Genomic DNA, 24,823 nt, shown 5'->3' on the forward strand with positions numbered 1-24,823 from the left:
TGGCAGCAAAATAGATGCTAGCGCAAGAATATATTTTTTGACCTTTTGGTGTCGATGTCAACGTGTTAGAAATGGTGGCAGTAACACCGCCACGGTTGGGCTTGGGCCTCGTGAAGGACAGCCTCCCTGTAGCAGCACAACCAAAACCAGAACGGGCGGGTCACCCAAAACCAAAGCAGCTAGCCGTGCCGTCTGTAACATACTCAGTTGATGGAGTGTTGGTAATGATTTCTAATGAGTAATGACCACAACAAACTACATTGTCCCCTAACTTTCTTCCCTCAAAACTTATTCCGTCCATACAAGAAAGGAACCAGGAACTCAAAGACAATGGCAAAGGACATAAGAGGAACACAAAGTATATTACAAATCATGAAAGAGGGTAAAAGCTCTTGCCCGGGTATCATGAACAAGATTAATACACTACGCAGCAACAAAAATATGTATTTTTAATACACCAAACAGATGATTATTATACACGGAAATGAATAGATTCAATGAAGCAAGAATAGTAGCATGCAGTTATCATCAGAATCAAACCACAGAAAACAAACATGCTATGGTCCCACAAAATTTGATCAAGATTACACAACCAGCCAAGTAACAAGAAAAAATGACTTTAACAGAAAGTTCATGAATTACATATCCCTAGAACTCGAATCACCAAACCTTCTTTGTAGTAAAAAAATAGCAATAAATTAGCCAAATAGTCATCCTATCCTATCACCACAAACCAATATGGGGGGTCATCGGCTCAATGAACAGAGCAGATACTACAACAGAGTAGGTAGAGGAGATGTAATACATCAAAGCTCACCAGAGGGAAATTGGATCCATGGTCGAGACATCACCGCCCCCTGGTTGTGGCACGGTGAACCACCACCATCACACCAGTAGTCATGTCCGTCCACGGCTGAGCAGCGGGATGGGAGTACGGGAGCAAGGGCGGAGGTAAGCAGTCGAGGCCGAGGGCATTGTGTACATCTATATCTGGCTGTCACTCACAAGACTTTTCACCCTCTTGGTGTCAGATATCTACACGCAAAAAAAGAAATGTGAACACAATAATCAAATTCGAAAAGTTCATGCTTGGAAGAATGTAAGTAATCTAGCTACTTGACCAATATGATTTCCAAAACTGGAACCTATAACTCCCACAAAAATGACGATGCTTGATGGCAAGTGCATCTAGTGATGTAAGATGCCAGTGCAACATAACAGTGCATCTAGTGAGACAGAAGAAAGTGACTCATAACAACAGAGGGGCTTCATGTTGGCTCGGTAGTATGTTTTAAGTTGAACCCCAATGGATGATATTAGTGGCTTCATTTGAATATAAAGTGGGCTCGGACTTATGCCTTTTTCCTAAAATGGAGGACTTGGCATTTGAATGCCTGGTGCTAAACATGGCAATTGAGCGACAAGTAAATGTGGCAGTTTTTATCTTCTAACAATGTGGGTAAGGGAAAAAAAACTAATGTCACAGAACTGATATGAACCATTTTGCAGGTTTTGAAATACACAAATGTGTTTCTGGCTCTATTTTGCCACCAAAAGTTTGCAACACAAGCCATCATTCATTTTTCTGACTCAACACAGACACAAATACCAGTTGCCCTTGTGTGCCGGTGCCCATTTCAGCAAGTACAAAAAATAAAATAGGAGGAAATTGAATAGCGTGGATGCAATCGATCCGAGCTCAAGCAAATAAAAAAAAATTGACCTTCTGGTGACAATGTCAACGTGTTCTGAATGGTGGCGGCGAGATAGCTATGGTTGGGCTTTGGGCCAAGCAGCTAGACCTCTCTGCAGCAGGACCACCAGAGCAGGAATGGGTTGGCCACACCGGACCGAAGGAGCTAGAGGCAAGCCATGCCGCGTGTAACATGTTCTGTTGATTGAGAGTTGGTAATGACCATTGATGACCACATCAAATTACATTTTCCCCTGACTTTCTTCCCTCAAAACAAATTCAGTCCCTACAAGAAAGGAACCCAGAAGTCAAACACAATGGCAAAGGACATAAGAGGAACACAAAGTGGTCAGTACCAATCTCTGAATGATGAATCACGAGAAATAGAAGGAATAATGATGGTCAATGAACTGCATAATATCACATGTGGACTTGCAAATTTTACTCCAGAAATTTAATAATGGTAAAGAGATTCAGCATAGTGTGAGGAGGACCAAAGTATCAAAGGATCAACAACTATTAGTCTTTTTCCAGCCAAAGACATGAGGGGTCAGCTAGTACTAGTAAAAAAAGATTCAGAGCATGAAAAAGATCAATAAACTATGCAAAAAAAATGTATTTTCGTTACACCACGGTCACATGTCGCAAAATAGATGATTATTATACACGGACAGTAATTGATTCAGTGAAGCAAGAACAATACCATGAACCTATCATCAGAATCAAACCACGGGAAATAAACGGATTATTGTCCCTACACAAAAATTGATCATGATTACACAACACCAGTCCAGTAACAACAAGAAAATGACTTTAACAGAAAATTCATGAATTACATAGCCCCAAGGTTTTGGATTTCGTTTTGCAAATTTTACCGCCCCTGGACAAAATGGGCGAATTTCGTCTTTTTGGAAACTCTCGGACGAAAAGCACAATCCAAATTTTGAATTTCTGAATGAAAACTGCGCGAAAAATGAACGAAAAATAAACGAAATTGTACAAACAAATTGAAATCCTGTAGCAATAGAACTAATCTGAGTAAAACTGAAGAACTAAGATCTGTTGCTTGCTTATACACTCACGAATCGCTCGAGTTACAACAATAGGACACCAATCAGCAATTCGAGTTAGCTCGTTGACTCACAAATACTCACTGGAATAGTTCTACTAGGTGGAATCTCACACGCGTTTGCAGGGACGAGCGCGCATGGCCATGGCCGCAGGGACGGGCGCGCACGAACGCCCTTTGGCCAATGACCGCTCCAGGGGCTTTCGGGCACTTCTCGATTTGCACCGAGCTGCCACGCAGGCATGTCCAGCACCATGAGGCCGTAGCCGGAGAGAGGATGGGCTGCACGGACCACGGCTCCAGGAGGAGGCGGCGGGGCAGAGGAGAGTTTGGGGAATTTTCGTGTAATTTAGGGTTTGGGGGGTCTGTTTTGACCCTTTAAGTCACGGAATAGCAACACTGGCTTGGGCCGGAGACTGGGTCGGCCCAAGATTTCAAATAAGGCCGAAATTATTTGTCCGGCAAGCAAATCTACCGGGCCTGAACGAAATGGGCGAATTTCGTACGAAATTATGTTTTTCGGGCGAAATTCGAAACCTTGCATAGCTCTGGACCTCGAACCACCAAAACCTTTTTAGTAGTTAAGATCTACCAACTAAATAGCCAGATAATCATCCTATCACAACAAACCAATATGGGGCGGGGGGTGTGTGGAGGGGACACTTAAGAGGGGATGGAAGGGATGAATTGGGCTCACCGAGAGGGCAATTGCAGCCGAGGATGAGACATCACCACCCCTGTGGTTGTGGCACGGTGAACTCGGTGTCATCACACGAGTAGTCATGTTCGTCCACAGCCGAGCAGCATGACACGATGACGGCGGCGAGGGCAGAGGTAAGCAGTCAAAGCCGTGGGCATATTGTGCACCTACATGTGGCTCACACGCAAAACTCAGCCAAAGCCACAGGCATATTGTGCGTCCATATCTGGCTGTCACTCACAAGACTATTCACCCTCTTGGTGTCAGATATCTACACGGAAAAACAAAATGTTAACACGATAATCAAACTCAGAATGTTCATGCTTGGAAGAATGTAAGTAACCTAGCTACTTGACTAATATGATTTCTAAATCTGGAAACAAATACAGAAAAGGTTCACTTGTAGCTCTCATCGCAAATAACACATATGTCAAAATCCCAGTTATTCTACGCTCTGCCGATCATACCAGAGAAGTAAAAAAGAAGTAAATATAGCAGTTATACAAACATTATTGAGGACATCAGAGCCAAAGGCAGAAGAATCAAATGATATTGCAAGCCCCTTGGTACCAAAACATCCAGCCTTTCCAACATGTGGAGGTGAATATGTTACCCAGATATAATAGCACCAACCATGAATAGTAGGGAAAAGTTATAATTACCCTGTGCAAGTATGTACATCAGCGTAATCATGTATGTCATAGTTTATGACAGTATTGACACGCTAAATATCAATTCCCCAGCCAACTAAATATGTCGCCACAAGAGTCTTCTTGTGATCTTCCTTGAAGTTCTTGTACTGGCACAACCTATACAAGCACCACTATTAGATATGAAAAATGGCTAAAAACTGAGCAATAAAGCAAATTGCAGATGTACATAGTACTACCAATGTTTTACAACTCATAAAGTCAAGTGAGTTGCCAGGGGTACAAACTCAAAGAATATTTAAGTATGCGTTACTAGTCAGATCCATGTTGCTAGGTAGTAGCTAAAATACGCAGGAAGAGCTTCATTCTATCCAACCGGACATCGCCTAATAACTAGGTATACTAAATCACACAGCATGGTAACAGCTCGCGATAATTGATAACAAAGACTAGATCAAGTAGTTAGTAGTTCATATCAGTAGAACAAGTAAAAAAACAGTTTTCATACAGAAGCTTGGTTCTGGACATGAAAAGAACACAAAAACTTATTTTTCCAACTCAACAGCCACAAATAAAAGTTGCCCTGGCATGCTGGTGCCCATTTCAGCAAATACGAAAATGGGAAGAAATTGGATAGCATCGGAGGAATCAATTCAAGCACGGGCGAGGAAAAAAATTGACCTTTGGGGGCCGATGTCGACATGTTCTAAACGGAGGCGTCGAGCTCGCCGCAATTGGCCATTGGGGCCAAGCAGCTTGACCTCGTGCAGGACGGCCTCCTTGCGGCGGCAGCAGCAGCACCACCACCACCACAGCCAGAAAGTCTGTGTTATGCCAGACAGAAGCATTAGAGGCAAACTGTGTCACGTGTACTATATGTAGGTCATGGAGTATTGGTAGTGATCATCGATGACCACAGAAAACTACATTGTCCCCTCACTTTCTTCCAGCAAAACATATTCAATCCCTACAAAAAAGGAACCGGGAAGTCAAACACAATGGCAAAGGGCGTAAGAGGAGCACAAAGTATTAAACCGGGAAAACGCTGTTGCCACATCATCCTCCAAAAAAGAGTGTGACCATCTTCTTCATGGGTATTTTATTTGGTAATAGTAGCTAGACATGTTATTTCAACATTATCAGAAGCTATTACAAGTGAAAATCAAAACCAGAACATTCAAGATTTATAGACCTTGGTGTGGCAGGGAAGAAGCGTGAGCTCCTCGGAGCCACGGGGAGAACAGCATCATCATACGGTTGAGGCTTTGGTGGCCTGGTCTCTCCTCCCTGGTGAGAGGCATGGCACTAAACTTTATTACTGGATACAAGGAACAGGGTGTGATACAACTCTGAACAATAGCAAAACAATAAAAGGACCATGTATATATTAACAACCCCATGCCTAGAGCTAAATGTACCCAAAAATTGTTTAAGAAGAGTAATTGAAAACTGAGGATCTAAAAGGTTGTCAACTTTTCACATACAAGCATTACTGGCTCATTGCAAGATAATAAATGGCAACATCGACCCAGAGCAAAGAAAGGCCGCTCGACAGCATCCAGCAAGCGCAAGGCCACGGAAGACCCGAGGCGGCCTGGGGTTAGCCTTTCGGCAACGGGAGTCGTTGTTTCAGTTCGGATTGGATCGTGTTTTGGATTGCGGCAGTAGCAAGGAATTCAGACGACGCGTAGGAGTAAGAGGAATTCAGACGAAGCAGATGATGTATGTACCATCTGCAGGTGGAGGAAGCTGGTTCTTGTCGGCGGCGGCCTCTTGCTTGGGTGTCCTGAGCAGGGGACAGGTCGTGGCCGTGGTCGTGGCCGCTCGACATGTCCATCATCTTTCCACAGCTTTGCTGGCCCTGATCTCTCCTTCCTGGTTAAGGACGTGGCACCAAGTTAGTACAGAATTGGCTGGATACAAGGAACAGGGTGTGGATAACTCTGAACAGCAGCAAAACAACAAATAGCACCATGTATATATTAAGCCAGTGCCAGAGAAATGTACAGAAAAATAAATAGTTGAAGATTTACGTCAAAGTTCCAGAGTGCAAGCCAGTGATGTTATTTAATTGAGAGCACGGCTGATTGTGGAAATGGGGAGCAGAAGGGTGTGTGTGTGTGTGTGTAATATAGCAGATTGCAATACATGTGATGTGGAGGACATTAGCAGAAGTAGCGTGTTTCACTCCAGCAAGACTAATTGTTGTCTAAATTAGCTCACATTGTGACAGAGCAGAGCAAAACACGAGCAGAGTGGAGGTAATAATGCACGAAGCAGAGGATGTAGGTACCATCTGCAGGTGGAGGAAGCTAGTTGGCCCTCTCGGGTGACATGAGCAGGGGGGGACAGGTCGTGGCCGTGGTCGCCTCCAGGAGAGGCGTTGGTGGCGTCGCGCGAGAGGGCGCAGCCCGCCGTGGTGAGCTGAAAAGACAACGGAGAAGCAGATGAGTTTGCTGCTGCTCCCCAGACCCCAGACTAGGGAGGCATGGCGTCCATGGCAGGGGGGGTTAGCGGAAGGAAAGACGGCCCCTTGCCGAAGCATACTTACCAGGACGTTGAGGAGTTGGACGGCGGCCGCGTCGTGGTAGCCGCTCCAAGGCGCTGTCTCGGTAGACGGAGGCCCGGCGGAAAATCAGGAGGACCGGCGGCGCCCCGCGGGAGTTGGTTGCCTCCGACCCCTAGCAGGTGGAGCTGGGGAAATGGTTGGGGGCGCCGCGCAGGTCCATGGCGGCGTGTACGGGGTGGACTGGAGGGCGGCGGTGGAGGTGGTTGGGGCGAGAGAAGAGGGCCGGCGTTGGGTAGGCGGCGGCGCTGGTATTGAATGGTGAGAGAGAGAGAGGGGCTGCGGCGTGGAAGGAAGGAAGGAAGGAAATAGGGGCGGGCGTCGACGCCGGTGAGGGGCGCGGTCTAGGGTGGCCGGCGAGTGAGGAGGAGCATCAGCGACAGCGAGCGGCGGCGCGGCGTTGTCTTGTTTTTCTGGGTCTGATTTGGAAGTGGAAGGGGATTTCCTCTGATTTCGATTTCTGTATTTTTGGTTCACGCTTTTACCGTGCGCGGTGCGGTGCGGTGAGATGAGATGAGATGAGACATGGGTACATGCGCCGGGGAGTCGGATCGACCCACGCATTTTTATTCGTGCATTGAATTGAATTTACGCAGCGGCGACGCAGGCCGAGGCGACGGGTTCCACTTGAAGCAGCTCTATCTGATGGTTTTTCTTCGTGTTTGTCTATCTGATGACAGCTCCGTGCCGATCGTGCAACACCATCCCAGCGGCACGGTTCGGCCGCACTTTCACCACTCATTTCGGTTGTCACGATGTGTCAGCGACACTCTAAAACTCTCCGATTCCTCTCAGAGCAGGAGTCGGAGTCGGCAAGTCCCCGATCAATATAAGCAGGGCAAGCACCGCGTTCCACGGCGCAAAAGCAAGCGCTCCGTCCGGCCTCGTTCACGAAGAGCTCAACAAGAACATCTTCGTGCTCGCGATTTGGACCAGGTCGCATGGCCATGGACGAGCAGCAGCGAGCCGCGTACCGCTGGGGCCTGGTGGCCAAGAGCGGCTACTGCGGGCACAGGCTGACCCCCAGAGCCGATGAGCCCGTCTGGGTCGACGAGGTCTCCCTCGTCGGCCAGGCTGACGACGGCCAGTGCGCCGTGGACGCCCGCATCGAGATCGGCACGCGGGACCTTCTACTGGCGACGCTGTCGGCTGAGAAGCCCGAGGTGGTGCTGCATACCCCGGTGTTGCTCGACGAGGAGTTCTGTTTCTACGTGACGCCGCACGGAGGCTACTCCGACTCCGACTCCGGCGCTGATGATGCTGACACCGAGAGCGACGACACCAACGATGGGGTCGCCGTCTACTTCGGGGGTATTGTGTCTCCTCTGGAGCCTCTGGACACGGAGGAGGACGAAGAGGCCGGGAGTTCGGAGTATAGCGATGATGACGAGGAGGAACACGAGAGGGGAGCGAGGACACTGACACGGAGAAGGATGAAGAGGCCGTCAGTTCGGGGGATGACGATGACGACGACGACGAGAAACACGAGAAGGAGAGCGAGGCTACGGGCACGGAGGACGATGGCGATGCGGTGAGTTCAGGCAACAAAGACTTCGCTAGCTGCTACGAGGAGGAGAAGAGAAGCGACGGCGAGGTGGGCCGGCGCTCGGGAGTTTTTGCGTTTCTCTGTCTGCTGACGTTCCTCGTATTGGTGATGTCACTCATGTATTGTTAGTTCATGATGATGATGCTCGTCTATGGCTAAACTGTGTTGTTGATTTTACTTGATTTGGAGATAGTACTGTAACAGATCGGTTGTGTTCAATAAAAGGGAAATTTGTAAGTTGGGTTATCCATTTGTTCAATAAAAGATATGGTGAATAAAATTAGGTACTAATTGAAGATATTACTTACTACATCTGTTATTCCAGAGTTAGGTAGCATTAGGAAACCCTTCGAAATTTTGTCTCGAGCATCTAGAGCGCCTATGTTTTCTCCAAAATATTATGCACTAATGTGTTGTTAGTTCGTGAAGCAATATGATACAAATTTATTACCATTTTGCCTCACTACCAAGACTCCTAGGTAAGAAAGATACTCCACCTGTTTCATATGAAGTGTTAGGAAGCCTAGCGCCGCCTCCACCTCCATGCTTTTCATAAATCGGTTCCCCGCCCCATCATGCGACATCTCTCGCCACATTGGGAGTGGTGGGGAACCCGATCTATTCGTGATGTTTTTAATAAAAGTAGTGTTTTCAGTAGATTAGGTTATGGTTTTGGTAGCCGTTTTTTTGGCTCCGCCTCAATAGAGATGACATCCTCCAAAATAAGCGAGATCTCCATTCCGACGTTCACGGTGTGCTGGAAGATTACAATTGTCCAGGTATGAGCCTTGAGATTTTGCTTCGTCACATCGATTTTAAATTTTATTCTCATGGTTGTCGCGAACAGAATTTACCTCGCAATATTTTTTCCCGCGGCTACATCCTCGATAATGGTGATTTGTGCTCTCGTTCGATTGGTTTTCCATGGCATGCTCGTGTTGGTACTCTTACCGATATTGATTGACTAATATAACACATGAGTGTGTGCATGTAGCATTTTTATTGTGACTCAAAATAAAATTATAGGAGAATCTTCTTTTGTATTTACGGTTCTATGGTTTGATATCTATCTTTAGCTACCTTCGAGAAAAGTAATGTGATTGTGTCATAAAAAAAGAAAAAGGTTGAAAACATTAAAAATTGTTGGTTTCTTCTAGACTTTATTTGTAATCATTGGAGACATCTTGTATACTTCTACCATGTATTATTTATTAGGTAAATATATATAGTATTGATAGTCAAAAAAGTGTTCGTTTTTTACCAAAATGAGCGGAAATGTACATAAAACCTGTTTAGATATATTCAGACCACCGACACTTATTTTGAAATATAGGAAGGACAGCCCTAGCAAGAGAAACCAAACCTTCCAGCTTCCTGCTTCACATGATGACACGTGACCACTTTTAGGCAAAATCCTTAATTTGCTGCATCGCAGAAAAAAAAGCCCCACTTTTGCTTGATTGAAGCAAAAACGGTTCATCTAGAAAATAAAATTAAAAAGACTCGTCGAATACAGACCTCGCTGGAGACTTGTTGGAGACCTCACCGGAGATTGTAGCACAAGAATTATACTAAAGTAGTAGAACGACGTAACATCTGTAGCAAAAAATTATACTATTGTAGTATCGAGAACGACCCCTCCCGGTGGACTGCTGCCAGCATTTCAACTCCCGCAGACAAAGACCGATACGAACTTTTGGTAGCATCATTAGTGACCGTTTGTAGCACCGTTGCTGACCTTTTGTAGCATCACCACTAACTGTTGGCAGCACCATTCGTTTAATGTTTGAAGCACGCCGTTGGCAATTTGGAAGCACCAACGCTACCTATTTGCAGCAGCATAGCCCTTCTTTTGCAGCTCAACCGAGCACCATTCATAGCATCGCCACTCTTTCTTTGCAACTCTGCCGCCGCCCACCGCTCTCCCCACATCAACCCCCTTTTTGCAGCTTCACCGCCAACCACACACGACAGGACGGACCAGCCTTTGCAACACCATGCCGCCAGAAATCGATACCGGCAGGTGCTACCTCCTAGTGTGTGGGGAATGATCAGGATCCGCCCAACACTCCGGCAAGAGCTCCATCTCGTAGCCGGCATGGTCTCCAAGTGTCTAAGGTTGAAGGGAAGGGGTCATGAAAAAAGATAGAGGTTGGTGGTAGGACGTCGAAGAAGCCAGAGGCGAGTAGCAGTAGGCCATGTCCCCAAGGGAGGATCAACATGCATGAGGAGTCAGAGTAAGCGTGGCGGCTTCCGGGGAAGACGGTGGCCCGGCCTTTGTGAAGGAGATATGCCCTAGAGGCAATAATAAAGTGGTTATTATTTATATCTTTATGTTTATGATAAATGTTTATATATCATGCTATAATTGTATTAACCGAAACATTAGTACATGTGTGATATGTAGACAACAAGAAGTCCCTAGTATGCCTCTTAAACTAGCTTGTTGATTAATGGATGATTAGTTTCATAATCATGAACATTGGATGTTATTAATAACAAGGTTATATCATTGTATGAATGATGTAATGGACACACCCAATTAAGCGTAGCATAAGATCTCGTCATTAAGTTATTTGCTATAAGCTTTCGATACATAGTTACCTAGTCCTTATGACCATGAGATCATATTAATCACTTATACCGGAAAGGTACTTTGATTACACCAAACGCCACTGCGTAAATGGGTGGTTATAAAGGTGGGATTAAGTATCCGGAAAGTATGAGTTGAGGCATATGGATCAACAGTGGGATTTGTCCATCCCGATGACGGATAGATATACTCTGGGCCCTCTCGGTGGAATGTCGTCTAATGTCTTGCAAGCATATGAATAAGTTCATAAGAGACCACATACCACGGTACGAGTAAAGAGTACTTGTCAGGAGACGAGGTTGAACAAGGTATAGAGTGATACCGATGATCAAACCTCGGACAAGTAAAATATCGCGTGACAAAGGGAATTGGTATCGTATGTGAATTGTTCATTCGATCACTGAAGTCATCGTTGAATATGTGGGAGCCATTATGGATCTCCAGATCCCGCTAGTAGTTATTGGTCGGAGTGAGTACTCAACCATGTCCGCATAGTTCACGAACCGTAGGGTGACACACTTAAAGTTGGATGTTGAAATGGTAGAATTTGAATATGGAATGGAGTTCGAATATTTGTTCGGAGTCCCGGATGAGATCCCGGACATCACGAGGAGTTCCGGAATGGTCCGGAGAATAAGATTCATATATAGGAAGTCATATTCCAAGTTTGGAAATGATCCGGTGCATTTATGGCAGGTTCTAGAAGGTTCTAGAAAAGTCCGGAAGAAATCACCATGGAAAGTAGAGTCCCGGAGGGACTCCACCTTGCATGACCAGCCAACCCTAAAGGGGAGGAGTCCAAGTTGGACTCCCCTAGTGTGGCCGGCCAACCCACCTCAAGGAAAGGTGGGAGTCCCACCTTGGGTAGGACTCCCTCCTTGAGTAGGTTTCCCACATATGGGAGGTTTTAGTGTTGGGGTCTTATTCGAAGACTTGGACTAGAACTCTTGGGGCTTCCACCTATATAATGAGGGGCATAGGAGAGGGGGCTGACCACTAGAAGCCTCAGCCTTGGCTGCACCCCTTAGAGGGCCGGCGCCCAACCCCCCTCTCTCTCCCCAAACCCTAGCGGTCTCTCTCCTCCACCACATCCCGCACGCTTAAGCGAAGCTCCGCCGGATTTCTCCACCACCACCGACACCACGCCGTCGTGCTGTCGGATTCAAGAGGAGCTACTACTTCCGCTGCCCGCTGGAACGGGGAGGTGGACGTCGTCTTCATCAACAACCGAACGTGTGACCGAGTACGGAGGTGCTGCCCGTTCGTGGCGCCGGAAGCGATCGTGATCAAGATCTTCTACGCGCTTTTGCAAGCGGCAAGTGAACGTCTACCGCAGCAACAAGAGCCTCATCTTGTAGGCTTTGGAATCTCTTCAAGGGTGAGACTCGATACCCCCTCGTTGCTACCGTCTTCTAGATTGCATCTTGGCTTGGATTGCGTGTTCGCGGTAGGAAATTTTTTGTTTTCTATGCAACGTTATCCTACAGTGGTATCAGAGCCGTGTCTATGCATAGATGGTTGCACGAGTAGAACACAATGGTTTGTGGGCGTTGATGCTTATGTTGTCTTTAGTTTGAGTACTTTGCATCTTTGTGGCATAGTGGGATGAAGCGGCTCGGGCTAACTTTACATGACCGCGTTCATGAGATTTGCTCCACGCTCGACATGCAACTTGTATTGCATAAGTGGCTTTGCGGGTGTCTGTCTCTCCTACTATAGTGAAGATTCAACTTACTCTTCTATTGACAACACTAGTATCACCGTTGTGGTTCATGTTCGTAGGTAGATTAGATCTCTCTCGAAAACCCTAAACCACGTAAAATATGCAAACCAAATTAGAGACGTCTAACTTGTTTTTGCAGGGTTTGGTGATGTGATATGGCCATAATGTGATGATGAATATGTATGAGATGATCATTATTGTATTGTGGCAACCGGCAGGAGCCTTATGGTTGTCTTTAAATTTCATGTTGAGTAGTATTTCAAAATAGTTGTAATAGTTGCTACATGAGGTGAACAACCATGAAGACGGCGCCATAAACCTTGACGCTACGCCGACGATGATGGAGATCATGCCCGTTGATGATGAAGATCATGTCCGTGCTTTGGAGATGAAGATCAAAGGCGCAAAGACAAACGGGCCATATCATATCACATATGAATTGCATGTGATGTTAATCTTTTATGCATCTTATTTTGCTTAGATCGCGACGGTAGCATTATAAGATGATCCCTCACATTAATATCAAGATAATAAAGTGTTCTCCCCTCGTATGCACCGTTGCCAAGGTTCGTCGTTTCGAAGCATCTCGTGATGATCGGATGTGATAGACTCAACGTTCATATACAACGGGTGTAAGCCATGTTGCACACGCGGAATACTTGGGTTTGCTTGACGAGCCTAGCATGTACAGACATGGCCTCGGGACAACGGAAACCGAAAGGTTGAACACGAGTCATATGGATGATATGATCAACATATTGATGTTCACCATTGAAGCTACATCATCTCACGTGATGATCGGTTTTGGTGTAGTGGATTTGGATCGTGTACCACTTAACAACTATGAGGGATGTTGTATTAAGTGGGAGTTCATTAGTAATTAGATTAAAACATGAACTAATTATCATAAACATAGTCTGAGTAGTATTTTGTATTAATTTTGTAGTATTGGCATCCGTTTACTACTATGCGCTAGTTTTGTTATTGAGATAGAAATACTGTTAAATCTGATAAGAAACTTTACGGATTAGTACCGTATTGTTAAAGAATCAAGAATTGATTAAGTCCTATTGCAAACTTTTAGTAAACCTCACATTGTTGATTCAAAGAGCTATGGTTTCAATTAGTACCCAAAGTTATCTTGTCTCCGTGAAACTTGAAGTTCAAATCTGTTTGAAAAGTAAGGAGCTGAAAATTTAGTTTTCAGAAATAATCAAGGTATGAGATATATGTGATATCTAAAACCTTATTGCAAGATGATAGAATATAAATTTGGTGAGACTACATAAACTAATAAGTTTTATGGGAATGTATGAAGGTTGAATACGCCAGGCGTCACAATCCTCCAACTATTGGGGCACTAATAATATTCGCATATCCATGAAGTTATCATCCTTAGTATGCACCGTTGCTAAGACTCGTCGTTTCGAAGCATCACGTGATGATCGGGTGTGATAGATTCTACGTGTGCATACAACGGGTGCAAGCCAGATTTGTACATGCGAATACTAAGGTTAAACTTTATGAGCCTAGCATGTACAGACATGGTCTCAAAAAGTTGTCATGAATTGATGGATAAAATTATGAGTGAAATTGTTCATCATAGTTACTAATAAGTGAAATCTAGAACACTTGTCATATGATGATCAACTTCAAAGTAAGAACCTCAAGGTTATTGGTATTTGACCAACAAACCTATAAGTTATTGATGTTGAAGTGTTTTTCTGAATAATGAGGAAAGCTAAAAGAGAAACTGCAAAAGATATTCTGGCAGAAAGAAAAGAAAAGACTAGAAAGTCTAGCTCAGGTGTATATCAATGATATACATGTTATGGATGTATTCCTCGTTTGGTCACACAATGAAATTCTTGGGTATTTGTACCATATTGGTTGGTATGAAGTGTCATACAAAACAACGCAATACAAGAATATAATGGCCTAAGTGACTGACAAGGAATATGATAGGAATGCACGTCTGGAACAAAATAAAGTGTTATTATGTTCGTCATTAGCATTCTATCTAGCCCTTAGAATTTATAATAAAGAACTTAATAATTGTTATTTTGCTCTGGTCAAATGAAAACAATGAGTTGTTTAAATTATGACATTACTCCATGTACAATGGATAAGTTATTATAAATCTTAATGGTGAAACACACATACATAACACTGACGCTAAAAATACTATAAGGCAAATGATTTGAATTCCACTTATTTGTGGAACCGCCATTTATGTCATGTTAGAAAGGAACGCATGAAGGAACTCTATGCAAATGGATTTTTGGAGTCATTTGATTTTTGAATCATTTGGCGCTTGCAAATCTTTTCTAAAGAGAATGATTAAAATACCGTTCATAGGCCAAAAGTTGAACGGGCAACTAACTTAGTGGAAAAATACATGATGATGTATGTGGTTCACTGGGCATAGTTGTGTGCGGGAGATTCTTCTACTTCATGAAAACTTTCAACAATGAATTGAGTATATATATGTGGATATATTCAATAAGGAAGAAGTTTGAAACATTTGAATGGATTCAAATAAATTTCAGCATGAAGTGGAAATCATCGTAATAGAAAAGTCAAATATCTATGATTGGATCATGGTGGAAATATTTGAATTACGAGTTTTAGCGAACATCTAAGAGAGTTATGAAATTGTTCTACAACTCACATTTCTTGGAGTATCATAATGATGATATAGTATCCAAGATATGTATCCAAACCTTGTTGGATTAATGATGAGATAAAAATATTATGACGCCATTATATTTTTGTGGATTATGCTTTAGTGACTACCGCTTTTACACTAAATAGAGCATCATCATGATCCGTTGAAATGACACCATACGAGTTATGGCATAGGTAAGAAACCTGATAGTCTTTTCTTAAATTTTGGTATGCATAGCATAAGTAAATAAGTTTACAACCAAAATCGGATGAATGTCTTTGTTGGTTATCCCAGAGATTTGATTGGGAATTCTTCCCACGAGATAAAGACAAAAGTGTTTGTCAATGTTTCTTATTTCCGAGAAATTGTTTCTAGTGAAGTATTTGAGTGGGAGGACAATATAATTTGATAAGGTTTATGAACCTGAGCATAATGATCAGAGTAGCGCAGCATCGGAATTGGTTTCGGAAGCGGCCACAACGATCATGGCTCCCATGACTACAAAGTGTTTTAGCCATGGAGATCGAAGTACATATTGAACCTTGTAGGTATGGTTTACTTTGTGATCAAATAAATGATTTGTGGACAAAGGATTGATTTTGAACAATGATAAACCAACTACAAACAAAGAAGTTATGATGGGCCCTGACTCCGTTAAAATGGCTATACACCATGAAATCCAAGATAGATGAATACTTTTTGAAAGTAAATGGATCTATGAAAAGATATGGACTTGGATGAAATATCCTTGAAGAAGCTCAACTTGTCAAAAAGTTGTTTACGACAAAGTTCAAAGAGTTGACTACGATAAGATTAGATCTTCCGTAGCAATGCTTATAGTCTATGTGGATTATTCTAGTAATCACTACATATTTCTTTTATGAGATATGTTAGTAGGATGGCAAAATACATAGCTTATCAGAAGTATGTATTAAAAGGTGTATACAAGATACAACCAAGAGTTTTGCTGATCCGTGGAATACTAGATAGATATACAAACTTCAATTTGATGAAGTGAGTATCGCGGAGTTGGAATCTTCACCAGATGAAATAATCAAAGAGTTTTTGATTTCATCAGAGACGATGAAGAGGCTTGCATTTGCAAGAAATTAAGTGGGAGCGTTAAGACACATTTATAATACTTTATGTAGGTGACATATAGTTGGTTATAAATGATGTAATTATATACTTGATTAAAAGGTTTCATTGAGAATTAACTTCAATGAAAGGATATGGACTGAAACAAATTTAGTGTCAAGATCTATGAAGATAGATTGAAACACATAAATAAGTTTAAGTCAAAGTACATATGATGGATATTGAAGTAGTTCAATATAGAAATATTAAGAAAATGTTCTTGTCATGTGAAGGTTTAACAAGACTTGAGTGTATCTGACACTCAATGAGTAAATACACATGAGTGATTATAGATCACGAATAATATGTACATAATCAGATATCATGTGCTATAAAGTGTTATGAGCATATACCAGAATGATTCATATGATGATCATTGGACGACAGTAAGAATATCCTTGAGTACTTTAGAAGAACTAAGGATATATATATATATATTTGTATGAAGAAATGACAAACAAATCGCTGTAAGGTGTTACACCGATACTGGTTTTGTCACATATAAAATATAATTTCAATCTCAAATTAGACTAAGTGTTGTTTAAAAGGTAGCACAATGAGCTAGAAGTTGTCTATGCTAGATTTAGAAGAGTTCTAAATATTGTGACGGATTCTACAAAAGAAGGCAGAGTATGTCATTGTTTTGACAATGACAAAGGATGTTAAGTCAAGAGGTTCTTTGAGAACTTGGTGTAGTTCCGACAGAGTCAGAATTTTGAAGCTATATTGTGTGTGACAATATAAGTGACATATTTCAGACAGCGGAATTAAGGTTCCACCAGAAGATCAAACATATTTAATGCCAACTCATTTGGAAATGAGTGATGCGTTGAGACGCAAATAAATTACAAAATACATACGTTTCTGAGCGTGTCAGATCTGATGACTAAAAACCTCTCCCGTGAGCAATACATGATAAAGCACCAGAAGGCCAAGGTGTTATATCTTTACAAATGAAAACTAGATTATTGACTCTAGTGCAAGTGGGAGACTGAAGGAGATATGCCCTAGAGGCAATAATAAAGTGGTTATTATTTATATCTTTATGTTTATGATAAATGTTTATATATCATGCTATAATTGTATTAACCGAAACATTAGTACATGTGTGATATGTAGACAACAAGAAGTCCCTAGTATGCCTCTTAAACTAGCTTGTTGATTAATGGATGATTAGTTTCATAATCATGAACATTGGATGTTATTAATAACAAGGTTATATCATTGTATGAATGATGTAATGGACACACCCAATTAAGCATAGCATAAGATCTCGTCATTAAGTTATTTGCTATAAGCTTTCGATACATAGTTACCTAGTCCTTATGACCATGAGATCATATTAATCACTTATACCGGAAAGGTACTTTGATTACACCAAACGCCACTGCGTAAATGGGTGGTTATAAAGGTGGGATTAAGTATCCGGAAAGTATGAGTTGAGGCATATGGATCAACAGTGGGATTTGTCCATCCCGATGACGGATAGATATACTCTGGGCCCTCTCGGTGGAATGTCGTCTAATGTCTTGCAAGCATATGAATAAGTTCATAAGAGACCACATACCACGGTACGCATTTAGTAAAGAGTACTTGTCGGAGACGAGGTTGAACAAGGTATAGAGTGATACCGATGATCAAACCTCGGACAAGTAAAATATCGCGTGACAAAGGGAATTGGTATCGTATGTGAATGGTTCATTCGATCACTGAAGTCATCGTTGAATATGTGGGAGCCATTATGGATCTCCAGATCCCGCTAGTGGTTATTGGTCAGAGTGAGTACTCAACCATGTCCGTATAGTTCACGAACCGTAGGGTGACACAGTTAAAGTTGGATGTTGAAATGGTAGAACTTGAATATGGAATGGAGTTCGAATATTTGTTCGGAGTCCCGGATGAGATCCCGGACATCACGAGGAGTTCCGGAATGGTCCGGAGAATAAGATTCATATATAGGAAGTCATATTCCAAGTTTGGAAATGATCCGGTGCATTTATGGCAGGTTCTAGAAGGTTCTAGAAAAGTCCGGAAGAAATCACCATGGAAAGTAGAGTCCCGGAGGGACTCCACCTTGCATGACCAGCCAACCCTAAAGGGGAGGAGTCCAAGTTGGACTCCCCTAGGGTGGCCGGCCAACCCACCTCAAGGAAAGGTGGGAGTCCCACCTTGGGTAGGACTCCCTCCTTGAGTAGGTTTCCCACATATGGGAGGTTTTAGTGTTGGGGTCTTATTCGAAGACTTGGACTAGAACTCTTGGGGCTTCCACCTATATAATGAGGGGCATAGGAGAGGGGGCTGACCACTAGAAGCCTCAGCCTTGGCCGCACCCCTTAGAGGGCCGGCGCCCAACCCCCCTCTCTCTCCCCAAACCCTAGCGGTCTCTCTCCTCCACCACATCCCGCACGCTTAAGCGAAGCTCCGCCGGATTTCTCCACCACCACCGACACCACGCCGTCATGCTGTCGGATTCAAGAGGAGCTACTACTTCCGCTGCCCGCTGGAACGGGGAGGTGGACGTCGTCTTCATCAACAACCGAACGTGTGACCGAGTACGGAGGTGCTGCCCGTTCGTGGCGCCGGAAGCGATCGTGATCAAGATCTTCTACGCGCTTTTGCAAGCGGCAAGTGAACGTCTACCGCAGCAACAAGAGCCTCATCTTGTAGGCTTTGGAATCTCTTCAAGGGTGAGACTCGATACCCCCTCGTTGCTACCGTCTTCTAAATTGCATCTTGGCTTGGATTGCGTGTTCGCGGTAGGAAATTTTTTGTTTTCTATGCAACGTTATCCTACACTTTGGTCTCCTCCTCAGACCCGGCGATGTGACGTGCCACGCGGAGGTGCGCCCACTTCATAAAATTTATATAAAGTAGCAAACTTGTGGAACATTTGCAGCACCGTTGCCGAGTGTTTGCGGCACCGTTGTTGATGATTTGCAGCTCCAGCGAGCAGCCTTTGCAGCACCGCCAATGCTTATTTGTAGTAGCGCTGCAGAGGTTTTGTAGCATCATCGATGCCCATTTACAGCTAGCCTTTGCAGCTCCGGTGAGCAGCCTTTTGCAGCACCGACTTCCTTCATTTATAGCTCTAGCGAGCAACGTTTATACCACCGCTGGCCACCCTTTGCAGCCCTGGTGATAGAGGACTGGCTGCTGCCTGAAAACCGCTAGACTGCTAGCGTAGTACCACGGGGCAAGCTCCATGCCTTATGAGGAGGTCGACGGTTGCCGGAGTGACGGGGTCGGAGCTCCAGGTGGCGGCGTCCTCGTCGGAGGCCGTGCGAGCAGGTGAGGACGAGGGTTGGAGGTGTGTGTGGAGCACCGGTGCCACTTGGTGGTGCGCGGCTTGAAAGGCAACAACGGAGCTCCAGGTGGCGGCGTCTTCGTCGGAGGTCGTACGAGCAAGAGATTGCGACGGTAGGAGGTACTTGTGGAGCACCGGTGTTGCACGGAGACGTGCGGCTTGGAAGGCGGCGGCGAGCAGCTGGGAGGCGGCGGCAGCGAGAGGCATGGTCTCGGTGGTGGTAGCCCACCAACGATTCGGCATCGGCACCATGGCTGCACCTAGCGGCAGCGCGCGGAGTATTGGAGGGAAGCGCGTATTGGATCCTCTTCTCCGTCTCTGGGCGGAAGCGCCGGCCGGAGCAGCACCGGCGTCAAGTAAAACTCTATCTTCCCGCGTCAGTAACATCTAGCCACGATGGAGAAGAAGATAAGATTCCCAGAGGTGGGCCCTAGCCACACGTCGGTAACATCCCACCAACTCTATCTCCCCATGCACATGCGCGTGATCTTAATAACTAGGTGCGGGTGCGAGTCTCAGCCATCCCCTTGCACGACTCCGCGTGCCGCCCGGAGATCCTCCGACGCCGAGCCCACCTCCCGCCCAATCTGCGGCGGTATCCGGTGTACACCGTCGACTCCCTGATGTGGAGCCGGTAGTTCGAGGCCATGCACGACGCTCGACGGTAGATGACCGAGGCGCACCTCGAGGGCCTCAACGACGACGATGTCAACTACGAGGCCTACGAGGCGTACCAACCACTACCACCACCGCTCGTGAAGGAGGAGGAGTATGTGCCAACGAAAGAGGATTGGTCGGGGTACACCTTCCCCATGCCGCGCCACAGACGATCCGACCGTTCGCAATGCCGCGGGGGAGACACCTACATGCATGCCTAGTCGTGGACCGGCCGAAGGACGACGACGCGGACTACGAGCCCATGGAAGAGGATCCCGAGCTGACGAAGGAAGATGTCGTCATGCACACCATGGCCATCTCCAAGGCCTTGGAGTGCGCCCGGTGGATTGGCCTCGAGGCGGCGATCCAGGCGTCGCCACCACCGTCATCTCATGCGTCGGAGAACCTACCTCCCTCTCGACCATTTTGCTCATGGACCTAGCGCGGGGATCTATTCCACTGTTCCAGAGGAGGGAGGCGACGACGATGGTCAGAGACGGAGATGGTGGCGGCGGGGTTGAACAGTAGGAAGAGTTACCGAAGTCCACGTATGTACTATCAGTGGGCTTATGGGCTAGTGATGTACCAAACGAGGTAATCATTCTACTTAGTGTTTTGTGCAACAATTACAATAATATATGCTGTTCTATGTAAAAATAAATCATAGTTGTAGTTTGTGCAAAACATGTCCCAATATTTGGTGTTCCGTGCAATTTGTGAAGAAGATCGGAGGGCCACACACCCGGAGGCTCGCAGCGTCGCAGCCCCCGAAGGAATCAAAGCCTTTTCCATAGAGGAAGTGTTATTTACTAAAGGAATAATTTGTTGTCACGTGGTCGTATACCACACCTTGCCAAATGCCATCGACTCACCATGATTATGGCTCGACCGGCACGAGCTTGGTCGGTGTCTGCTCCGAGTCCAAATCGCAATCCAACCCGTCTCCGTGGAGGATTAGAATCCGTTTGGTGGGGCGATGTAAAACATCCATCACCTCTCGGAATCGGCAAGAGTTCCCGGCCGGGCCGGTCAATATAAGCACGCAAGATCTTGTGCAAGCTAGGTCTCGTTCACGATCACGAAAAAGGGCTACAGACTACAGGAGAGGCGATCGATCAATACCCCGCGCGCCTGCCGGTCGATCGAGGATCGATGGCCATGGCCATGGACATGGATGATGAGAAGCTGTTTCGCCAAGAGCACGGCTGGTCCTTGCAGCTCAAGTCCGGCCAGGAGATCACGCTAACTCCGGGCGCCAACGAGGCGAACGAACCCCTCTGCGTCACCGACGTCTTCCTCGTCGACCCGGAGAGCACCGACGGCCAGGGCGTCGTGGCCGCCTTCGTAGAGATCGGCACGCGGAACATCTTGCTCGCGGCGCTGTCGTCGGAGAGGCCCCGCGTGGCGCTGCAGACCCCGGTGGTGCTCGACGAGCAGTTCTGCTTCTACCTGATGCGGCCTGGAACCGACGCCGACGCAGACGCCGACGCCGAAGCCGACGCGGTCGTCGTTCAGTTCCAAGGTTACGTTGTGCCGTCTTCGGACACGAAGGGGGAGATAGAGGAGGACGACGAAGAGGATGACATGATCGACGATGAGAACCACGAAGAGGAGCAGGAAGAGGAGGATGACGGCAATGGCACGGAGGACGACGAGGATGCGAGAGATTCCGACTCCCACTACGAATACGACAGCAGGGATGACGGGGAGGTGTGCGGCCTCCCGCCCGGCGTCGAGCTCAACTACGCCTACGCGCCAAGAAGGGACGACAGCGAGGAGGAGTTCGTCGACCGCAAGGTGCGCGCGCAAGCGGTCAGGGAGAGACGCGCCAGCCACAAGGCGCAGCGGCGACGCAGGAGGTTCGCCACCGAGGCCGAGGGGCGGTCCCTCGGAGGGCCGGCGCCGCCGGGGCTCGCTTTCCCCGCGGAGCGCCGTCGACGGGTTCCACTTGAAGCAGCTCTCCTGGGTATCTTTGTGTTTGTCTATCTGATGGCGATGGTTGCACTGTACATCAGTGGATGAACTGCGTCGTGTTTGTTTTCAAGACGTGATCAATTGTATCAAAATCACTGTTTTCAATAGATCGAAGGGGAAAATTTGCATGTTGAAACTAGTCACGTTTGGATATGCAGTTCAGCAGTTGTATATATCATTGTTTCTTGTTATTAATACTGAAAATATATAGCTCAGCTGTGCATCAACAATTGTAATTTCAGATACGGTGTAGCACTCATTGTCCAGATCCCTGTGAATCATATCATATCATATCATACGCACACGTACACCACCACAAACCAAATGTCATATACACGTTGCCACAACACAAATTCCTTCGTCCACAAACACCCAACGCATCGCCCATTTGCGCCCATGGATCACCCGGAGCAACAGAACCACCGTCCCCCGCCGCGCCGTTCGTGCAGGACCATCCCGGCGGGACGGTTCGGCCGCACTTTCACCAGTCTCTCGGCTGCCAATCAACACACAGACAGACATCACATGCAGTCAGTCGACGTTGTTTACACAGATTATTTCAGCACCGAATCAGAATTCAGAAGTCTATCGGTCACCTAGCTCGTAGAACAGCTCGCCGACGTTCTGCGCCGTCTTGGCCGACGTCTCCACGAAGAAGAGGCCGTTCCGTTCCGCGTACTCCAACGCTTCCTGCAGTCAGGAAAAAAGATAAACGATGGGTTTGACAGATGCAGCATTGAGGATCTGGGGAAAAAAATCATGTAGAAATGTTGGGAATTCATGCATGTACCTGCGTTCTGACCTTCCTCTTCTCTTCTAAATCAACCTTGTTGCCCACTAACGCCATAACCAAGTGTGGATTCCCTGTTTGGACACGCACAAGATCTAAGCACTGAAATCCAGTTCGGTTACGCGAGGGGATGACAGTTTCAGAGACAGAAAGCAGAAGTGTGTTATTGGAACCAAACTGAAGCAGGGTGTACAGCAACGTACCTTGCCTCTGAAGCTCGTCTACCCACTTCTTTGCACGGATGTACGAATCCTGACACAAACGCAAAGAACATATCGAACAAGTGAACGATCAGTTTCATTTTCCATTATTGAAAACAGTCAAATCATCCGGTGAAACTAGATGTGCTTCATAACATATTCAGATAATGTTTCTTTCTTCTTTTGATGATTCAGAGAACATCCATAACTGAACGAAGAGAAGATGTCTGTCTCACCGTGCTGGATATGTCGTAGACGACGACGGCGGCCGCGGCGCCGCGGTAGTACATGGGGGCGAGGCTGTGGTACCGCTCCTGGCCGGCGGTGTCCCAGATGTCGAACCTGACGGTGGCGTCTCCCTCACCGCCACGGCCGCTCACCGGCAGCAGCTGCGAGAAGAAGGCCGCCCCGATGGTCGACTCCTGGCACTCGTAGTAGAGCCCCTTGACGAACCGGACGACGATGCTGGTCTTCCCGGCGCCCAGGTCTCCCAGAAGCACCTAAAAGCACCACAGCACGCAACTTCTTATCAGTTTCACCAAGAAAAACACACGTACTGATCAGCGAGCGAAACTGTACGAGTGTGCGACGTACCCACCAGTTTGGCCTGGATGACGCAGCTCGGAGTTGGAGCCATCATGGATGATCGTTGTATCTCGCGGTGGTCGGCGTCGTCGCCGGCAGTTCAGACTGATGATCAAAGTTGCTTTGGCACGTTTCGGAGAGAAATGACAGTAGTAACGTTTCCTCACATGCCGTTCGTCGTGTGTACGGCGGCGAAGAAGACCGGTAGTTGCAAGCTTTTAGCTTCTCCGGCATCCGCCGGACAAAAGCTGGTAGGTTCAGGTTCTTGACCGTTTGGTCTTTGCCTTGGCCGAGTGCTCCAACTAGTGGTTCCTTAAGAGCATCTCTAGCAGATCCCATATCCTGCAAATGCCACTTCCGATCAATATGGGGGCTTCGGCTATTTTTTGGACCAGACCAGACCCGTATCGATGGTCTGGCCTAGAAAACAGATCCAGATCACAGCTTAAAATCGCGAAATGCCCCCATATATGGTGGTCGGCTAGGCGGATGGAGGCCTCCCCATCCGCTCCTCCGCCTCTCTGCCTCTCGCCGACGTAAAATTGAACCCCCACCGGCGAGCAATCGAGCGAGCCCGCGCGAAGATCAACCATCCCGAGCTCCCGTCGACGACGATGGTGGCAGGGCAGCGCTCCAACGGGCGTGGGGGCTGCCAGATTGGCCGCGGCGGGGCTCCACCGAGCGCGGCGAAAGTTCCACCCCTCCTCCCGCTAGCGAGAAGGAGAACAACGAGGCGGAGAAGGTGAAGTTCGACGCCGCGCGCATCCGCGGTAGCTACCGGTACCACAACTACGGCGTCGCGGCGCCACCCGCTTTCGCGAAGCGAGAGTCGGACCTCTACCGCCGCCGCGCCTCGTCCTCTTCCGCGGCCCGCCCGTCGACGGCGTTGGTGGTGAAGATGGAGCTCGACGACGAGCCGGAGCCACCGCACCTCCCGCAGTTCGCCCCCGGCGACTTCCTCGACGACG

General features: G+C 46.5%; 2 protein-coding genes across 6 annotated transcripts in view; both read right to left on the reverse strand.

Moving 5' to 3' along the window:
• Positions 1–5,418, reverse strand: part of LOC139832996 (uncharacterized) — a 45,465-nt gene extending 40,047 nt beyond the window's left edge. For all 5 annotated transcript variants that reach the window (XM_071823016.1, XM_071823014.1, XM_071823015.1 and 2 more), the window contains exons 1-5: positions 5,305–5,418; positions 4,794–5,079; positions 4,125–4,271; positions 1,724–1,979; positions 818–1,035 (exon numbers count right to left, since the gene is read on the reverse strand). The gene's annotated coding sequence lies outside the window, so the exon portion shown is untranslated. The remainder of the gene's footprint in view (positions 1–817; positions 1,036–1,723; positions 1,980–4,124; positions 4,272–4,793; positions 5,080–5,304) is intronic.
• A 17,194-nt stretch (positions 5,419–22,612) lies between these two features.
• Positions 22,613–23,907, reverse strand: LOC127326649 (ras-related protein RHN1-like). The gene is made up of 6 exons (XM_051353452.2): positions 23,869–23,907; positions 23,507–23,770; positions 23,274–23,322; positions 23,071–23,144; positions 22,877–22,970; positions 22,613–22,776 (listed from the first exon to the last, which is right to left on the reverse strand). Exons 1-6 carry the CDS (start codon positions 23,905–23,907, stop codon positions 22,682–22,684), a joined length of 615 nt encoding a protein of 204 aa, XP_051209412.1. The 3' UTR covers positions 22,613–22,681.
• Between the last annotated feature and the right edge of the window lie 916 nt (positions 23,908–24,823).

This window comes from Lolium perenne, chromosome 7 (genome assembly GCF_019359855.2).
Source record: "Lolium perenne isolate Kyuss_39 chromosome 7, Kyuss_2.0, whole genome shotgun sequence".
NCBI lineage: Eukaryota > Viridiplantae > Streptophyta > Magnoliopsida > Poales > Poaceae > Lolium > Lolium perenne.